Source organism: Desmodus rotundus, chromosome 7 (assembly GCF_022682495.2).
Source record: "Desmodus rotundus isolate HL8 chromosome 7, HLdesRot8A.1, whole genome shotgun sequence".
Lineage (NCBI taxonomy): Eukaryota > Metazoa > Chordata > Mammalia > Chiroptera > Phyllostomidae > Desmodus > Desmodus rotundus.
In genome coordinates, this window is record NC_071393.1 from 15,433,846 (window position 1) to 15,453,488 (window position 19,643).

At 38.0% G+C, this 19,643-nt stretch overlaps 1 protein-coding gene across 4 annotated transcripts in view; it reads right to left on the bottom strand.

Annotated features, from left to right (window-relative positions):
- Positions 1–2,191: 2,191 nt before the first annotated feature.
- HORMAD2 (HORMA domain containing 2) overlaps positions 2,192–19,643 on the bottom strand; it is a 72,875-nt gene continuing 55,423 nt past the window's right edge. Inside the window, exon 11 of one of the 4 annotated variants that reach the window (XM_024566607.4) lies at positions 2,192–3,145. In XM_024566607.4, coding sequence (XP_024422375.1) covers positions 3,041–3,145 — 105 coding nt within the window. In that variant the 3' untranslated portion in view covers positions 2,192–3,040. The other 3 variants (XM_045200955.3, XM_053928767.2, XM_053928768.2) reach the window with 3 other exon arrangements.

The following is a 19,643-nucleotide window of genomic DNA, read 5'->3' on the forward strand; positions in this document are numbered from 1 at the left end:
CCAACGAGTAACTAAGGGGTCCATTAAGGCCCTCAGTGGTGCCCTCATCCTCTGCAGAAACTGAAAACGGCATAGCAAGTCTCAGTCAGGACCTTGTTACACAAGTACAAAATCACCCTTAAAATAAACTAGTAACTTCTGAAAAAGGATACATTTGGGACAAAGAAAGGCATTTTCTCATTTGTATAGAATTTAGAATCATACAATGTGGAGGACCTTATTTTATCTCTTATAAGCAGAGTGTGCTACATCTCATTTAATCATCTGGGTCCTCCTGAATGATGATGGTTAAAACCAAGAGGTATTTTTTACTATAAGAATCTGTGCCAATCTCTAAGGATCCAAACTGTTGGGTTTGAAACCCTAAATTGACTATTTTAAGACTCAATGGAAACTGGCTCTAATGGTTAATGTTATTTCAAAAACACATACATGACGTTGAACTTGTGTGAGTGCAACTTTGACACTGATGCAACGTTCAGCTTCATTTCCAGCCTCTTCCTGGCAGAGGTAAGCTGGAGAATAAAAGCACCCAGAAACCAGAGGGACCTGAGAGAGGGGAAATGAAGGTGCAGTTTCGGTGCCTGGCTTCAAAGACTGGCGGCAGTCAAGAGCTTAACCCATCACTTTCCAGCCAGACCAACTTTCTGTAAAGACAGAAAAACCCCAAACAGCCGAAGTCAAATTTCCCCTGCATAATTTTTAATTTAACAATGTCCCAGTTTCCAAGTTACCATCATCTAATCTTTGTAATCACACTAATGAACCAAGCACAGCCGAGGGGAAGGAATGGCTAGTGGGGGACAGCTCCCCAGTTCCCCAGCTCAGGGTCCAAGTTTTCATTCTTTTCCCTGAAGTTCCAGCTTCTTGATGAACTTGTGTTTACTCATTTCATTACCATTCAGGACAGCAATGAACAGACTAAAGATTTTTTTCTCTTACTAAATCATTCAGTAAATAGAACTGAATACCTTCCCATCTTGATATCTGGTTGCATATATGAGCTCTGCTGTGTAAAATCAGCTGGTTCACACGTACGCGGTTCTCGGGCTCTCCTGATACCGGATCTCCTTCCCCGTGTGCCCAGCCGAGGGCATGGGTCCAACAACTCCTCTCTGCTGCCTCACACACCCTGCATTAGACATATACTTTCCACCTATTGGCATTGATAAAAGTCTGTTCTGTTGGGACAGGGGGTGTTAATAAAGATGATAAAATCACTATACAAATTTCTAGGCAGATTCAGATTCTAGACTACCACTTAAAGGATCTGTTAACCTTTGGTTAAGTGTATGAAAATTGTAAACATAGATTGAGAGCTAAATTCTCCTTTTAAGCAAAATGGTTCCTTCTGAAGTCCAGACTGACTACTCCGTAAAATTAATTGGCTTTGTGAAAAGCTCCTAAGTCTTTGGAGAGCTTTTCTGTGTTTGAACCCTTGTTGTGGAGGGGCACTCACTACCTCACAAGGCAGCAGTCTGTTTCAAAGTCTTGACAGCCTGTGGAGTTACAAAGTTCATCTTCCTACTGAGCCAAATTGACCTTCTATAGCTTTCAAAAATTTGGTCTAAGGTCTATCCTTTGGAGAGACACAAAATAAACCTAATCCCTGTAGTAGACAGCTAATCCCTTTATAGGATTCTCTCAAAAGAAATTGTGGTGACTCAGGCTACAATTCTATCAAGGATATAATAAACGCAATACCTTTCCCCTCCTTCTCCTTTCAGTGGCAGAGTGAGCTTATGTGCTTGTACTTAATATGCTGGAGAAGAGAAAATGCTCCTTCATGGCAGGCCCTGGTGTACAGCCCAGTTCAAGCCCCCGGTTTGTAGGCTGCTACAGAACGTCAGAAGTGAACGAGAGTCTGGCAAAGGGTGGTGCTGGACAGGCAGGCTCCCTCAGATTCCCCTCTCTTATGATAGCACAGCCTTCTGCTAGCTGACGTGCATGTCGGGCCACAGAGATTCTCTTGCAGGCTGGGTCAGAGGTTTCAAGTTCTCAATCTTTTGTGTGCATTAGATCTGGGGAGTCTCTCACAGGTCCCCACATCTCAGATTTTGATTTCAGTAGAAATGTAGCATGCCTTGTAAACTGTATTTTAACAAGCACTCACTACACTTGGAGAAACATTAATATAAGTGAAGAAGAAAAGACGATGAAAAAAAAACCACCTTGGATTTTGGTTTATTTAACCAGAAAACTTAACATTTCATTTATTGGTCTTATCCATTTAAATTAAATTATTAAATCCCATGTTATATAAATAATAAAAATAACACTTTAAGTCATTTATCATTCATGAAGTCTACCAAAATTCTTCCAGAACAAGGAGGGAACCAGTAACGTCATCTGCAAGTTACAGACTAATGTGTAAACAGAAGACCTGTCGGGAAGCATTCCACATGGGCCTTACGAAGGGATTCAGCCTCCTGCATTGCAGCCTCTTTGCAGTCTTAGGTTGGCCAACAGATCAGGGCGCAGGGCCAGATTTGAAGAACTTTATAGGGAGAGTACATTTTGGTTCAACACTTCGCTGATCAAGCTCGTGGCTGAAGTTAACACAGAAATCACACTTGCATAAGCACCACCACATACATCCTATGCAATTCTGTGGGAATTCTAATAAAGCAATAGAGGGATTCTGGTACACAGGTTACAGCAAGTTAAAACAGTTCACAGTAGTCTAAATACCTGGGGAGTTTAATTATGCAAAGAAAACCTTCTTTCCTTTGAGAACAGCTTATTTCTTTTCAAACTAGCTGCTGTGGTTCTTTTATAAATACGAAGGGTGTCTCATCTCTAAATCAGTCTTGAAGTAATGCTATCCCAAGGCAGCAGTGGTGACCAGGTTAACCTTGTGGCAAAATGAACACGTGTACTAGCCAGTAATTTACCACTTAGTAAACTGACAAAATAAGTTGAGCAACAAATTCAGTAAAAGGTTTTGGTGATAGGAACCTACTTTCCTACTAAGACACATCATGCAGTTTGCTGCAAAACAAAGTTATTTTGGAATGAATGTAGCAAAGGCATCTAACTTTCATTTTCTGTCAGGGATGAAGACTTTAGCTGGTTCGCTGACCTTCCTTTTCTTCCTGGAGCTCTCAGAACTTTGCTGACTGTATACAACATTTGTTCTTTGAATCTGTGAGAATCACCAGAGAGAGGCACAATTCAGCAAAGATTTTGACGTTTGCACAAGGCACATACAAGCCAGGTAGACCAAGTATTAATCCTTTTAGCTGCATAACGGATCCAAACCTGCTTTCCTGGGCTGGTTTGGCCCTGCTGCCAGTATCAGTCTGGTAGTCAAGAGCTGAGGTCCCCTGGAGGCAGCCAGTTTCAGGGACAGTTTCTTGGCTCTCTTTAGTGAATTCAGCACATCCAACTCTTAAGAGAATAGTTGTCAAGATGTGGGGCGGGGCCAACAAGGAACAATTAAGGGTCCCGAGAGTTCTAGGGTACTTACTGAATTGCTTTAGTGGCAAATATAATTTAAGTCCAAATTTCAGTTAACAGAAATATGCAGCCTTATCTTTTCCATATAGGTTCAGACTAATGAATTGGGAAGGACCATGGCCCTTTTTCCTTCTTGAAGAAAAATATATGTTATTGATTAAAGAGAAGCTGATTAATGAGTCATCATAGCTACATAATTCTCCACTGAGCTCAGCTTTGGTAAAGATTCTAAAACTTATTGTTGCTTAACTGAATGAACAACTAAATGTATTATAATCTGTCAGACAATCTCTAATGCCTTGAATTCCAGAAAACACATAGAGGATATTTTTATATTTTCTAGCCACTAGATAGGAAGAAAGATTTTCCCATGTCCTCTGTTCTTTCTTTGGTAGAAAAATAAAATAAGATAAATATTTTTAAGCAAGACTTGTCAGAATATCTAGTAGAGGTGCCAACATTATCCTTTTTCCTTTTGTTATAGATATAGGTTATTATTATTATTGACATGTTATTACTACAAAATAGTGGGAATGTCAGTAAAACATTTAAGTGCCACTTAGAATCAAAGGTTGGGTTTACAAATGGTTAATTTAATTACTAACTTTTCTTTTAGTTTTAGAAAGCAGTTGAAATTCTGATCTCAGAAACCACAAATTCCCTTTGGCTTAAACTAAGACATTGACTATATAAAGCAAAATTCTGAGGAAACAAATAGAGCTGCTCACCAAATAACTGGTTTGCTTAGATATGTAAAAATTTAAATGGTCTGCTCTAAAGGAAGGGAAATAACAACATTAAAACCCAAGGCACAAAAACCAATTTATTTATCTATTTGTTAGTGTGGCTGTAAGAAAAAGTACTTGGTAAGATTTGCTTTTTTAGAAATATTGCTTGGGCATGCTTCTCATTACATTATCCTCACTTCTATCAAGTCTGAGTATGGATATACAACTCCTCAAATGACCAGCTGACCTGATGGTTTGGTAGTTTGTTCTTTTTCTTCTTTGCTCAAAAGTAAACCAGAATTTTATTACGAGTTTCAGAACTGTAATTTTATTGCAGTGAGTTAATAGCAACATTTTAAATAATGTATACAATCTCAATGACACCAGTGAGGCCTGGGAACTCTAAATGGTTTATAGAAAACTAGTGGGTTCAAAAGCAAGTATGTGATCCATCAGGAGACACTTCCTAACATGGATGAATAATCTATAAGAACTATGTAAACCAACAAACGTCCATATGAAGAAACATTTTTCAGGTGCATTCCAATGGACTCAGTTTGCATATCTGATGCCAAAGCCAATGAGGCAAGCAAAGGGTCAGCGATCAGGCAGGCTAGACAGATTATCTGGGTGATTTGAGCAACATCGATGGTCATCAAATGATTTCGAATGTGTGTCATAGTATGTTTTAAACAGATAGCTTTTAAAGTGTTTCTTGTGTACAGACTAACAAGAGGCTACCATGATCCACTTACTGACAGAGCCTCAGGAATACAGTATGTACAAATATGTCTGGAAAAGCCCTGGAGATACATTTCTGGTGTATGATATTTCCCTACTTTCCATTGTTGGTTTGCTAACTAACATGGTCTCCATTTGGGAAGCCAAAGAGCAGGTTTTGCCTTAAGCACAAATAGGATAGTTAGCTAACTTGGTAGCAGTATTTGAACAGCAGTCTTAAATGAGTCTATTTATTCTTTATTTCTTTATTCATTTACTAAAAAAAAAAGTTTGGTATTTGAGTGTTTGTTACTGTCTTTGGCTGTCTTTTCTTCTTTCTACACTCTCTCAGTGTGACTTCTAGGAATCAGTTCCCATGTATAAATGAAGACCACCACTTTCTTTTTTAAGATTTTATTTATTTATTTATTTTTAGATAGAGGGGTAGGGGGAAAGAGAGAGGGAGAGAAACATCAGTGTGTGGTTGCCTCTCGTGTGTCCCCCCACTGGGGACCTGGCCTGCAACCCAGGCATGTGCCCTGACCGGGAATTGAACCAGCAACTCTTTGGTTCGCAGGCTGGAGCTCAATCCACTGAGACACACACACTGAAGCCACTTTTCTTTTCTTTCTTTCTTTTTTTCTTTCAACCCAAATGTGTTTATTGGGATGGTTCTTCTTTATTCAGGTGCTTTTAGTGCTGATTCCTTCTGAAGAAGCTTCCTTCTGTCAGCCTTGCTTTTCCTCCTGTAGGCTGACAGAGCACAGTAGAGAGCAACCAACACACAAAACTACTGGTTGTCCATGGCTAAAGATGGAAAGATCACCATACTTATAATATTTACCATAGATCTTCCTTTTGAATTCCAGGTCCATGTGGGTAATCAACTGCCTACTAAAAGTCTCCACATGTCCTGGCTGGTGTGGTTCAGTGGACTGAGTGCCAGCCTGTGAACCAAAGGCTGTGTCCAAATTAAAAACCTGGGAGTCATCCATGGCTGCTCCATCATTCTCACCCTAACATCTAACTAGTCATAATTCCTACTGATTCTACCTCCTTAATATCTCTCAAGTCCATCCATTTTTCTCTATTGCCCCTGCTTCTCCGTTAGCCCACTCCAGCATGATCTCTCCCAATTACTGGGCCTGGAATGCCTACTATTATTACTTCTCCAATAGATTCTCTACCCCGGAGCCTAAGCAGTCCTATATTAAATGTGACCACATCACTCTTCTGATTCATTAACCACACATTAATGACTTCCCATTGTCCTCAAGATAAAGTCTGGACTCCTCATGGACCTGGCCCATTACTGTAGCTTCATCCTGCCCTAGACTGACTTAGCCACTTGCAAGTCTCCAAATGGGCCCTGCTCTCTCTCCTCTAGACTTTGCCTTTCATGCCCACTCCCATACTCTGCTCCCCCCTTTATCACCAGGCCCAGAGTCAGCCCTTGAATTTCTCCCGCCTACTGGCCTTCCCTTACACCTCTAGGGCTGTGTTCTGTTCTTACCCTTTCTGTAGCATTTACTCAGTATTACTCAGTATTAAGTAGTATTATCAGGCCCAATTACCAGTCTTCTCATCCAGACACTGTATTAGTCATCTTTTTATTCCCAGGTTCCTGGCATCTGGTAGGTGCTTTTAAAGTACTGGCTGAATGAATGAATGCATTTTGAAATTGATTTTAAGCCAGGCATTATGCTGGGCATTAGTACCATAACTCTAGTAATATAAAGATGAATAAGACACAGTTGTTATCAAGAATTAAGTCTTATAAGGGAGAAGCATAAAGCACATGATTATTACATAATACAATACTAAATAATAGATGTTCATTCAATAGCCACAATAGACATTCATTCATTCAGCAATTAGGTACTGAGTGTCAGTTCTGTGCATGGTGCTGCTTTAGGTGCTTGAGGCATATCAGTGACAAAAAAATCCCTGTCCTGTAGATTTTATAATCCGGCCATTTTTGGCTTAATGATTTCCAATGGCATCTCACTGCTTTTAGGACAAAGTCCAAAGTCCATACCTTGGATTTTCATACAACATCAGAGGTTCTTTACATTTCTAGAGAGGGAGAGGGGGCTACAGATTGGCTATAAGACCCTGGTGAAAGCTATGCACTCTCACCTCAGAAAAATGCTCACGAAAATTTCAAGAAAAAAGGAAATGCTCACCCACTCATCTACTGCAGCTGGTCAGGCGAGGAGGCTCAAAGACCCCCTGAATAACTACCAATCACTACTGCACAGGGCCTGGCTGTGCCCGGCAGTACCAGCCTCATCTCTTCCTCACTACTTCTCACTGTCTATTCTCTGTTTTCTTATATCTTGCTTCTTCCTGATTCCAGACCTTTGCACATGATGTTCCTTGTGCCTAAAATGCTCTTCCCCCTCCACCTGCCCTCTCTTTGCCTAATTAATTTCTAGTCATTCTTCATGCCTGAAATATATTTCTTCAAAGAAAATATACATGAAACAAAGATGAAAATATATTTCCTTAAAGAAATTTTCCTTACCCCCATTGCAATTAAGTTAGGTCCCCCCAATCATGTGCTCTTAAATAGAGTTCCAGGTGATCAGGGTTTTGGACACAAACTGTACATAATAGGGGCTCAATAAATATTTTTCAGTGAGTGAGTGAATCTCTAAAGAGCACTCTGCCAGGAGCGTAGAAAGGTACTGGAGGCATGAAGTGGATACAGGATGATGAGTCATGCCATTGTAGTAGTTGGCAGGTGATAACTTGGGTAGCAGTGCAGACAGAGGGAAGTCAACAGTGAGAAATATTTAGAAGGTAGAGTCAGAAAAATGGCCAGTTACATATGATGGTAAAGGAGAGGTAGGTATGTCAATAATGACTCCAGTTTCTGGTTCAGCTAACTTCATAGATGTGGTACAGTTCTCTCAGGTAGAAAACAATGACAGTTTTGAACCTGTTAAGTCTGGAGTACCTGTGAAACCCCAAATGGACATAGTGAATAGGCAGTTGTATATGTAAGTGTGGAGCTCAGAAGAGATGTTTGGGTTGGAGATGTACATTTGAGAGTCATCAGGATATGAAGGCTAATTAATGCCATGGGTGTGGAAGACTCTGCTTATTGAGAGATCAGACCGTGAGAAGGGAAAGAGGCCAAGACATAGCCTAAGGAACTCCAACATTTAGAGATTAGGTAGAAGATGAGCCAACAAAGGAGACTGAGAAAGAGAGATAAAAGAGGACTAGCAAATTGACATATAAAGAAAGCCAAGAGACTGGAAGGAGACTTGATTTGGGGTTGTAAACACACAATATACAGATGAATACCTGAAGCCTACATAATTTTATTAACTAATGTCACCCCAATAAGCTTAACTTAAAAAATAGAGAAAAAAGAAAGCCAATGGGAGAGAGTCTTAAGAAGAGGAAGTAGAGAAAATAAAAGGGGTGATGGTGGTGATCAGTAGTTCCAGGTGTTGCTAAGAGGTCAAGGAAGACGAGGAGTAAAATATGTCCGCTTGATTTAGCCACATTGAGACTACCAGGTGCAATGGATTGGTGGGGGCGGAAGTCACCTTGAAGTCAGTTGAAGAGAGTGAATAAAATATACTTAAATATTGAGATAGCAAGTATGCAAAGTTTTATAAATAAAAGAAATTGAGACAGCCAGTATACAAAGTTTTATAAAAGTTAAGAGGGAATGATTAACTCAGCCTGGGGAATTTAGAGAAGGCTTCTTACCAGAAGACATTGACCTGGGTCTTGAAGGATAAGTAGGAGTTCACCAGACTGGATATGGTAGGAGGCTGGGGTGGGAGAGGTCATTCTACGCAGAAGGTTCAGCATATTTAAAGACACTGAATCATGAAACGATGTGGAAGGTATATGGGACAGTGAGAAATGTCCCTTTATTAGATAGGCTCTTAGGGTGAGGTGTTGTGTATCTAACACACTTCTGTTAAAAATGTAGATTCCCCTGGAGTTTTATTATTCAATATGATATTAGTGTAAGTCAACTTATCAAATGGTCTCCAAGTGGCAGCCTACTGCAAGCAGGGCCTCAAAGGCTTTGGAAACAAGGAGAGATAAGTTTCAGTGTAGAAAGAGCAGTCAGGGCACAGTACTTACTTTGCATTAAGAGGTAGATCTATGTGGGGAACCAAGGCAGGGAGTGGGGGCAGCCCAGGCGACCAGGAAATAAATGAGTAGTCTATGTGCGTGGGGTGAAAGTGCAGTGAATTTTGCTTACTTCAAAAGTATTTGTCACATCAAAGCTGGTAAATTTAGAAAACCAGTTCCTTACCCAGTACAGATTTAGGATCAAGTGTTAAGAATGGAATCTTTGGGTTTGGAAGTTACTAGATCAAGGAATTCTATGGTTCAGAGAGGTCTGTAGCCCTATAAGTAAGTTGCTATAGCAGTGATGTTATTGTAGTTTTGATTCCTTTCCCTTGACATTTACCTTTTTTGCAGTGAAAGGCAGATCAACAGCAATTATAAAACAAATGATATTAGCATAAATGTACCTCATGTTAACACGTGATAAAGGAGTAGGAAATCAAATGCTTAAAGAGAACGCTTACCTCCAACTCCAGTGGAGTTGTGAGCTCTCTGATATGTTGGGAAGTGTCTCATGTTTTACTGGGATTTCCATGAAGTTTGCTCGTTCATTTACATTCTTGATTTTCCATAGTTTGTGACCAGGGTTCTGGACCATGGCTTTCTTTATTTAAGAGGTAAGTATGTATTCTCCTTAGAGTCATAACCACATATTTCTATTAGTCGTCAAAAGTTATTATATCAATTCTTCCTCCACATTTTGTAAGGCATCATATCATATGGCTTTAAAAGATCTATAATTAATTCATTTACTCAACAAATGTTTTTGAGCATCTTTTCTGTGCCAGACATTGTGCTAATGAGCACTATAGACACTAAGCGGGTCAAGACACACTCATGTCCTCAAAGAGGGCCTGGTGGGGGAAACAAGCTGGTTACAGATGAAATGATAGAGTCATGTATAGGGTAAAGCAAAGGTTCCAAAAAGATCTTATCAGCTCTTCCTGGGGAGGACTGGCAAGGCTTCAAAGGGCTTGTGAAGCTTGAACTAAGTAGTGCAAGATGAGCAGACATTCACCAGGCAAGGGGCCTTAGGGATTGAGGTTGCAGAGAGAACATCCCAGTCAAAAGGAGCACAGGTACAGGGATATAAAGCAGAATACCTCTGGACAATTGGGAATAGTTCATTAGGGCTAACAGGAATGGCACAGGGTTAGGTATTGTCATTCTCTGAAGTTTGGACTTTGTACTGTAATGGTGTGCCACCAAAGGGTTCTAAGGACATATTTGTTTTTGAAGGGTCCTTAAGGCAGCAGCGTGAAGAGTAGACTGGGGAAGAGTGAGACAAGAAGGAATGAGGCTACTTCAAAGAGAACTTTTCTGAACAAGAACAGAGCAGCAGTGAGGTTAGAAAGGAAAGGACTACTAAGGCAGAGGGCTGAGGAGAGAGAGTGAACGTCTGTACCCAAACCCTAACATGACTTGATCATTGATTGGAACGGGCACAGGGATGACAAAGCAAAGAAAGGAGTAAAAAATGACAAAAATTACCCATGTTTCTGATAATGCCATTGACCAAGATGGGAAACAAAGAAAGCTGAAGAGGTGGGTGATGGGAACATGATGGGGAGGGTAGAGTGAGAAATAATGACTCTGTTTTAAGACTTTGAATTGCAGGTGGGACATCCAAATGAAGATGTCCACTGGGGCACTGACTATATGTCCTAGAGCTCAGGATGGAGGAAACTGCATCAAGAGCACATACAGAAAGATGTATTTGCTTTCGACAAGAGATGTGATATTATTGAGGTCTAGAAGGAAGGAGATAAAAGGGAACATGAATACAGGTACATGTTTAAATATAGGGAAAGGAAATAGAACGATTCAAGTACTTGATGGACTTAACTAGTTCTATGAAGTAGAGTTTAGGTCATCAGCTCAAAAAGGGAGGGAACTGGTCTTAGGTGGTGCTTAAGACACATGTTGTGAAATTATGGACAATAATCTCCTTTTTAAATTAATGTTAACTGTTGCTTAGGATCCAGAGAGCTGCCAGATATATCACTTTCAAATTAGAACTTAAGTTTGATGTTGGCTCCTTTTAAATTAAACCCAAAATACTATAAAATTTTTAAAAAAACTTAAGTTTGACATATTAAAAAATTTGCTCTTCTTTTTATGAACATTTGAACGCTCACAACATATCACATACTGTGCTAAGCACACCACAAACATTATCTCACTTATTCCTCACAATAACAGTGTGAGGGCAGGGAGGGATTTTTTATTCCTCTTTACAGATGTGGAAACTGAAGCTCAGAGAAGTGAAATGACTTGTCTAGTTCACACATTTACTAAGTGGCAGACTTGAACCCAGATCTCCAGATTTCAAATTTAGTGTTCCTCAAAATTTGCTTCTTCAACCCAAAGGGGGAACAAAGGTAGGAAATTGCAGGCGATGCCATCAGAACTCTATGTAGGGTTAATAGGCTTCTATCTGGGATTGATGCTTTTTGGGCATAACCTAGTGGGACCTCAAAAAAACAGCCAAAGCCAAGTTCATTGTTTTCCCTTTGTAACCAATTTTTCCTCATGACTTTTCAATTTGTGTTAATCACCATTTCCCAGTCATCAAAGGTCAAAAACATAGTCACCTTAGATTTCTCTCTCATCCCCTAAGGCCTACACAGAGTTCTTATAATGAGTAAATGTAATAGCACAGATAGGGCACCTGGTACAACGTAATATATATGCAAGCCACTCAGTGACCGATGGCCGTGATCATTTCTACTGCCTCAGGTATCCCATACTCCAGCCAAACTGGATTGTTGCAGGAGGCTAAAGGAGGGGGCACCATTTTTCAATGTGACCACCAAAGCAGAGACTGGGGTGATATGGCCACAGCCAAGGAATGCTAGCAGCCACCTGATGCTGGAAGAGGCAAAGAACAGAATCTTCCCTAGATCCTCCAGAGGGAGTATGGCTCTGTCTACACCTTAAGTGCAGCTCAGAAAACACTGATTTTGGACTTCTGGCTTCTAGTGAGTAAATATATTTCTGATGTTTTAAGCTATCAAATTTGTGGTAATTTGTTACAGGCACCCTAGGAAAATAATTAGTTACAATCCCAAAACACACCTCATTCCTTTTCCTCTTTATTTCTTCCACATTTCAGAAAACAAAAATCTTCTATTACTTACTCATTCTTAATTTTGAATAATTCCTTCAAGGTCAGGTTCTAAAAGTATTTCATCCACAAAGCCTTTTTTGCTCATTTTAGTCACATATGAGCTTTCTTTCTTTAGCAAATCCCCTTGGCATATTTTTTGTAATTGTGTTTTTCTGACAGCATAAATATTTTCAAACAATTTGCCCTTTACCTGGAACTGGGTTTTAACTTCTTTAGGAATTCATTTGTATTTAATATTGTGGTCTTCAGACTCTGACAATGCCTTACGCAGTGCCTTTCACATGGTAGGTATCAAGAATTCTTTTGCTACCTACCTTTACCCCCTACAAAAGTGTTAAATTACAGTTATTCATATATCCTAAAGCTGCACTGTCTATTATGGTAGCCACTAGCCACATGTGACCATTTAAATTTAAATTAATTAAAAGTAAATAAAATTAAAAATTCATTTCCTCAGTTACATTAGTCACATTTCAAGTGTTCAATAGTTGCATGTGAGTGGTAAATTCAAGCATTCATAACACATATTAGACATCACAGAAATGGGACATTTTCATCAGCACAGAAAGTTAAATTGGACAGACCTGCTGTTCAGAGGCAACCTAGGTATGTATAATCCAAGTAAACATAAAGTTTGTAGGGACCACAGTGATAATAAAAATACAGAACCTAGAATGGCGTTTTCTCAAAATGCAAAGACTTATTATTATAAAAAATTCAATTTCCCTAAGATTATTTTATGAAATCAATACAATCCCTATCAAAATTCCAGTAATATGCCAGTTGGGACTTTAAAGCTGATTCTAATAGTCACCCAGAAGAGAAAATGTATGGGAAAATCTTAAAATGACTAAAAGAGTTGCTTTTTCAAATAACAAATTATAATATGAAGCTAGAGTAATTGAAGCATGATAGCAATAATATGGAAGTAGACATATGGATCAGTGAAATAGACTAGCAGTCTAAAACCAAACCTATGTATCCATGGGTTTTTAATTTATGATAAAAGTGGTGTTCAAATTAGCAGGGAAAAGGCAGACAATTCAAGTGGTACCAACACAAGGGGAAAATGTTCTCACACTGGAAAAAAAATCCCAGCTAGTTTAAGGAGCCAAATGTAATAAGCAAATATAGAAATTTATTAGACAAATATAGAAAAATTTATTTATAACTTCAGCATTGAGAAGACCTTCTTAAGCAAAATATAAAATGATAAAACCATGGAAAGACACCCCATGTTTCTAAATAGGAAGACTTAATATAAAAATGTCAATACCACCCAAAACAAGCTACAGATTCAATACAATCCCTGTCAAAATTCTAATGACTTTTTTTTTTTGCAGAAATAGAAAAATACACTTTAAAGTTCATATAGACTCTCAAGGGACCCTGAAATTCTGAAAACAATATTGAGAAAGAACAAAACTGGAGGCTTCACCTTTCTTGATTTCTTCCTGATTTACTACAAAGCTATAGTAATCAAAACATGTGGTATTACCATAAAGACAGATATATAGACCAAGGGATAGAATAGAGAGTCCAGAAATAAAACCTCACTTATATGGTCAAATGGCTTCAACAAGGGTGCCAGGAACATTTGATGAGGAAAGGAAAATCTTTTCAACAAATGATGTTAGGAAACTGGATATCTACATGCAAAAGAATGAAGTTGGACCCTCATACTACATATGAAAATTAACTCAACATGGATCAAAGACCTAAAAATAAGAGCCTAAACTATAAAACTCATAGAAGAAAAGACAGGGGAAAACTTTATTATGACATTGGCTTTGGCAAGGATTTCTGAGATATGACACCAAAAATACAAGCAACAGAAGAAATTACAAACTTTTGTGCATCAAAGGACACTACCAAAAGTGAGTAGAAAACCCATGGGATAAGAGAAAATATTTGCAAATTATATGTCTAGTAAGAAATTAATATCCATAAATAAATAAATAATTCCTGAAATTCAACAACAAAAACCAACCTAATTAAAAGCTTAGCAAAGGGCTTGAATAGGCATTTCTCCAAAGAAGGTATACAAATGGCCAAAAAGCAAATGAAAAGATTCTAAACACCAGTAATCATTAGGGAAACACAAATCAAAACTATAATGAGGTATCACTTACACCAATTAGGATGGCATTATTTTTATTAAAAAAAGAAAAGAAGTACTGAGGATTATGTGAAGAAACTGAAGCCTCTGTGCATTGCTGGTAGGGATGTAAAATGGTACAGCTGCTATGGAAAACAGGATGGCAGTTTGCCATTAAATTAAAAATAGAATTACCCCATGATCCAGCAATTCCACTTCTAGATTTATACCCAAAAGAACTGAAAACAGGAACTTGAACAGATATTTGTACACCTTATGTTAACAGCAGTATAATTCACAATGGTCAAAAGGTGGAAGCAACCCAAATGTCCATCAATGGAGGAGTGGACAAACAAAATGTGGTGTGTACATACAATAGAATATTTACTCTTAAAGAGGAAGGAACTTCTGATACATGCAACAATATGGATAAACCTTGAGGACGTTACAGTAAGTGAAATAAGCCAAGCACAAAAGGACAACTATTGTATGACTTCACTTATGTGAGGTAGCTAGAGCAGTCAAAGTCATAGACACAGAAAGTATTGTAGACTGGTGACTGTCAGAGACTAGGGAGAGAGACGGGGATTTGGTGTCTCATGGGTGTTGAGCTTCAGTTTGGGCACATGAAAAAAGTTCTGGAGATGGATGGTGGTAATGGTTGCACAGCAGTATAAATGTACTTAGTGCCACCAAACTACTTAAAAATAGTTAAAATGATAAAGTTTATGTTTTGTATATTTTACCACATTAAAAAAGTAAATATAAAAGTGGCACATGATGAAAGAGATGGAAAACATATTTCCTATAGTGATACAGTCTTTGAACAGGACAATCTGGACAATCTACAAAACTTCAAATGCACATATCCTCTGACCCCTAGGCATCTACTCTAGAGAGATGCTCCCATATGTATACAAGTCATGTTCAAGGACATTCCCTGAAATAATGTTCCTAAGGAAAAGCAAAAACAACTTAAATGTTACATTAATACCAGAAATTGAAGTAAACCAGAGTACTTTAGTACTAAGGAATACTATGCAGTAGTTAAAAAGAATGGGGTTAATATAAATATACTGACAAGGAAAAATGTCCAAGATATATATGTTAAATGAAAAAATTAAGTTTCAGAAAAAGACAGTATTATCACATTTATGCTTTAAAAAGGTCCACAAATCAAATATATGCACATATGTAGATGCATATATATATGTATATACATTATATATATGCATAAATACATATATATAGTGTTGTCCAATAGAAATAGAATGCAAGACACAATTACAGGCCACATAAATAATTTTAAATAGTCTTGTAAATATGTTTTTAAAAGTCAAAAAAATTAATTAAAATTTACTAGTTTTTAAATTTAATACAATATATAAAATATTATTTCAACAATCAGTATAAAAATTATTGATAGTTTATATATTTTTTCTTACTATAGCTACATGATCCAGTGTCTATTTTATACTTACAGCATATCTCAACTCAAATTAGCCACATTTCAAGTTCTTAATAGTCACATTTAGCTAGAGGCTACCATATTGGACAGCACATCTTATGTGCATGTGTGTGGGGGGTGTGTTTTAAATACAAAGATATAAAGTATCCTTATTGGTAATTTTTAAATTTTCTACGAGAATGTAGTCATATGTAACTTGTATAATTAAAGTTAAAATGAAAAAATATAAAGTTCCACATTAATTTGCTTATTAATTCTGTTAAAATTCTCTCTTTTATTACTTGATATGCTTATATTCAACATGCTTATTACTTCATCTCTTTGTTTTCATTTATTTCAGTGTGATGAAAGCTTTTTTATGAAACTTTTTATTTGTAAACTGAAAAGGTAATGAAAGAACATAAAAACCCGTAAAATTTGGCTTAGCTTTCATGGCTATAAAATATTCAAAAGTATTATTAGATACTTTTCAGTAGAAAAATGACACTTTCCTAGTTTCAAATGCCTGCGGAATTAACTATTAACTCTGTGGTAGCTAAAGGCAGGCAAGCAATCCAGCTGAAAAATGGACAGAAGACTGAAAGAGATACCTCTCCCAAGAAGACATACAAATGGCAGATATTTGAAAAGATGTTCAACCTCACTAGCTATTAGGAAGATGCAAATCAAAACTATTGTGAATACCACACCTCACACCTGTTAGAATGGCTATTATCAACAAGACAGGTAATAACATGTGTTAGAGAGGTTGTGGAGAAAAGGGAACCCTCATTCACTGCTGTGGGAATGCAGACTGGCACAGCCATTATGGACAACAGTCTGGTGGTTCCTCAAAAAATTAAGAATAGAGTTAGCATACAACCCAGCAAATCCTGCTTCTGGGTATCTACTCAAGAAACTCGAAAACATGTATTCACAAAGAAATATGCACCCCTATATTCACTGTAGTATTATTCACGGTTGCCCAGACAGAGACAAACAACGTGTCCTGCGATAGAGGATTGGATAAAGAGGACTGGATTGGATATATGCAATGGAATACTACTCAGCCATAAGAAAAGATGAAATATTGCCATTTGCAATAACATGGACTGACCTTGTGCATAATATTCTTGAGAATATCATGCGAAGCAAAATAAGTCAGTCAGAAAAAGCTAAGAACCATATGATTTCACTCATATGTGGGACATAAAACTGAAACTCATGGACACAGACAGCAGTGTGGTAGCTGCCAGAGAGAAGGGGATGGAAGGGGGCTTAATATATGGTGACAAAAGATGGTTTGACTTTAGGTGGTTGGCACACAGCACAATAGAACTGTACACTTGAAACCTGTATGATCTTATTAACCAATGTCATCCCAATAAGTTTAGTTTAAAAAAATCACACTCAAGCACATACTTGAAGTAATTACAAAAATATGAAAGCTTTTTTTCTTGGTTTGTGGCATGTAGGAGGAAACCTACAGGCAATGACATGATGGTGTTATTAGATATACTAGACATAGGTTTGCTGATTCTTCAGAAAAGAGATAAACAGATAATAGACACAGAATTGGAGATGTGATACCCTGCTTCTCATAGACTTGCTATGTAGGTCATTTGCTTGAATCTGAGTCTCTATAAAGTACTTTATCAGGTGTTGAAAGGAACACAGTAAGTACAGAAATGACTAGAGAGATAGGTCCCATAAAATATACAGAAAGAGACCACTCTGGTGTGAAGACTGTCTGAGATGGAAGAGCTCTATCAGTGTGGTACCCAAACCTTAGGCCCTAACTGCCTGCTCTCGCTGGCAGGAAGAAGAGGGCAAAGCAGATGGCATTAGGAACTCTGGTATCCCCCAAACAGTTCTTCCATACATGGTGGAGGCAAAGTGGCAAAGACACATTTGCTAAGAAGTCAGATTTTCACTGGAAATTGGCCTTAAGTTCACTTGAAAAAAAAAAAAAAGCCAAAAGAAAAAAACCCTACAGAGAAAGAGAAATAGGGTGTTTAGAGTGAAGGTAAGTTTAATATGAGGAGCCGACACTTAAACTTAATTTTTATTTTACTTTTCCAGCAAACAGTGAAGCATTTTCAGTTTTAAAACAAGATGAAAATAATCATACCTTCCTTTCTGATCTACTTTTTAATATATTTGAGTCATTTTCTATAATTAACAGAATTTTCTGTGGCATCACTTCAGTTCATGTCTAGTTATTTAATCACCTGCTTCCATTTTTTATTTATTTCAATTACTAATACAGTCACATAGTATGAAATTCAAAAGGTAAAATAAAGGTATAGTGAGACTTTCCCTGCCACCCCAGAGCCACTCTATCTCCCCCGGAAAGCAACCTTCCAGAGACTATATGTTGTTTGCATTTTTAAATCAACTGTACCACTAAAAAACTTAAACTGCTATAAAATTCACAAAATCTTCCTCTTCTATTTGTTTTACTAAAGCTGGAGCAGGCCTGGCCACAGTAAAAATAAATGAGGGGGTGGAAGGTTATGACCAAATAACACTGTAATCTGCAGGGTCACGCCTGATCGCATATTCTATGGAGGTGGGCTTTCTTCCCATTGCCTTCAGTTGTCTTCCCTGTCTAGAGACATATTTCCTGCAGGACTAAAGGAAATAAAATCAAAGAATGGAAGGGTAAAAGAGAAGGGGCAGGGCAGGAAAGCAGAGATTCAAGGTACCATGCTAAGTGCTGTGCTGGTGATGGGAATAGCAGGATGGCACAGCAGGAATGGGCAGCAGAGTGTTTCAAGGTAGTAAGGTACAGAGATGTGTGAACAACAAAGTCTAACCGACATTTAAAACAGGAATGTAGGAATGTAGAGGAAGAAGGAGAATAGGGGGAGGGACTTCATAAATAAGTCCAGGGCTGGTTGAGCACGTCTGACAAGCTTCTTCTCAAACTGCACACGTTTTCCTGACTCATGAAAACTTAGAGCTGGGAGAATGCCAGACCAGTGTGCTGAAGCTCAGTCAGTAGGGGAGTCTTTTGGAACCAATGTGGAGAGGAAAAACTAAGAACTCTGCACACACAAAAAAACATAAGGAATAATAAAAGTCCTACTGCAGATCACAACTGGTCTTCAGTTGTGAATCAGAGAAAAAAACAGGAGCATTTTCAAAAGCTTTCCTAATTAGTTAAAATCAGGGCTGCCAGGCATTGCTCACCTCCAGGGGGCACCACTCATATTGTTTTCTATGTTTTAGGTATCCTTGGAATTGAGCAATTCACAATCAATACAACCATGTGTGGCAACCCTGCTAGGGCAAACATCAGTTTTTTGATTACCACTTTCTAAATTTCCCCATCATTGAATTTTTTCTTGGAATACAGGGTATTCCTTTTGGCTAATGTTTCCTATGACGAGAAAAAACAAACATTTAGAATGTTATGAATATATTTTCTTGAAAACCCAAGGTTGTTGAGTATAAACTGCAGTGTAGCTATGTTACAGAACATGGCTAGATTATATACCTAAAGTATGACATACTGTACATATTTTCCAACCTATGAAGATTTTCCATGATGGGGTAGGGCTGCTCAGTTTCAAATTAAACACTATTTATTTAGAAATATAGGGCTATTTCACATCAGGCTGGGCCAGGGAGCAGAGTAGACTAGAATTATTGTTGCAGGGCATCTGGCATGCTTTACTCTGAGGCTTTCAGAATTTATTGATTAAAAGTTGCAAGTTTCTCTTTGTTTTAGAAGAGTTTTTCTGGTTTTTTTCCCCCCCCAGTATCCTTTTTCACTGCCATTGTCTAATTAAGCAATGTACAGACATCCCCCAATTTAGACAACAGCAAGACAGTTGGTCATAAAAAATAATTTAAAAATGAGATGTGAAACTGATTTTGTGAGTATTTAAAATTATGCCACTGTAGTTTTTAATTCCCCATTCTAATATTCCTGATTAGGAAATGTCT